The following is a 1,319-nucleotide window of genomic DNA, read 5'->3' on the forward strand; positions in this document are numbered from 1 at the left end:
TTTTTCACATAGAGATGTTAATTTAATCAACAAGCATGATAACAAAACAAAATAATGTTGCATAGGTGCCAGCTTCTCTCAAGAAGCAGGCTGGAGTCACGCCAGACAGACTAAGGGAAACTTAAAAAGCAATACAATTATACATTGGTTTGTTCACTTTATACATTTCTATGACAGCCCATAAAACAGTTGTTATGAGTCTAAAATGTGTTTTTTCACCAGTAACCAATAGTTGTACCATGTTAGTGACCTTTCCCATTTGATTCCTGGTGTCAAAAGTATCTGAAAAAATTGGTTAATTTGTTTGTGTCCACATTATGCCCATATACGGAGAACAGGTTTGTGTGCCGTTGCGTGACGTCAGCCCAGAGCTCGATCAGCGAGAGAGAAAAGAGAGACAGATGCCACGCAGCTCCTCACAATCATACGGACGCTTCGTCGAGGTCTATCCCCCTCATGGCCCGTCCTCTGCTCAGGCTTCCCTTCGCTCATCTGACCGTGGGGACGGCTCTGTTGGCTCTGGCCGGCCTACTGTCCTGTCTGCTCCTGTCTCTGCTGTTTCACAAGCAGGAGTCCACGCACACACAATGCACCGCGCGGAACGCGACAGTGTCCAACTACCTCCCGTCCGTCAGCGCGTCCGTCCGCCTCGTGCCGGAGCGCTACGTGTGGAGGACGTGCGTCGGCTTCCACTCTGCTCACCGCTACCTCGCCAGCGCCTGTTACTTCGCGCTCTACCGCCGGCGCGTGGCCACTCCGACCAGCAGAGCGCTGGCCGGATTGGCCCTTATCTGCAGCCTGGCGGAAAACACCGCACTGCTACTGTTAGCGTACGTCTCCTCCGCCGCCGAGACGTACTACGTCCACGAGAAGTTGGTCGTCGCGTTTAATTTGTACTCGCTGCTCTACATGTCGTCGACATGCGCGCTGTGGCGCTCGATCAGTAGACGGCGCCCCCGCCGACGTCGCGAGGAAGTGACGTCGTACCGCTGGAAGCTGTGTCTCTTCCTGTTCAACGTGTCTTGTTGCCTGGCGGCGGCGTACTGGTTCAGACGGCACGCCGTGCTCTGTGAAGCGGGAAGCTACTCCGTCTTTGCCGTGTTCCAGTACATGGTCGTCGTGTCCAACGTGGCCTTCCACATGACGGCATTCTGGGACTTCGGTAAACGAGAAGTACTGGTCGTCTAGAACAGGGGTCTTCAATCCTATCACACACAGATTTTGCAGCTCCCCTGTCGTAACTCTGAGGATCCCCTAGGGGTCCCGGACCCCCTGTTGAAGACCCCTGGTCTAGAACAAGTGGTTTCCAAACGTTCTAG

At 53.6% G+C, this 1,319-nt stretch overlaps 1 protein-coding gene across 1 annotated transcript; it reads left to right on the top strand.

The window, feature by feature from the left end:
- Nucleotides 1-456: 456 nt before the first annotated feature.
- LOC311054044 (post-GPI attachment to proteins factor 2-like) lies at nucleotides 457-1,188 on the top strand (the record flags this gene model as incomplete). Its single annotated transcript, XM_084069924.1, has 1 exon — nucleotides 457-1,188. One exon carries the CDS (start codon nucleotides 457-459, stop codon nucleotides 1,186-1,188), a length of 732 nt encoding a protein of 243 aa, XP_083926050.1.
- Between the last annotated feature and the right edge of the window lie 131 nt (nucleotides 1,189-1,319).

This window comes from Gymnoscopelus microlampas, assembly GCF_963454915.1.
Source record: "Gymnoscopelus microlampas genome assembly, chromosome: 10".
Classification (NCBI taxonomy): domain Eukaryota; kingdom Metazoa; phylum Chordata; class Actinopteri; order Myctophiformes; family Myctophidae; genus Gymnoscopelus; species Gymnoscopelus microlampas.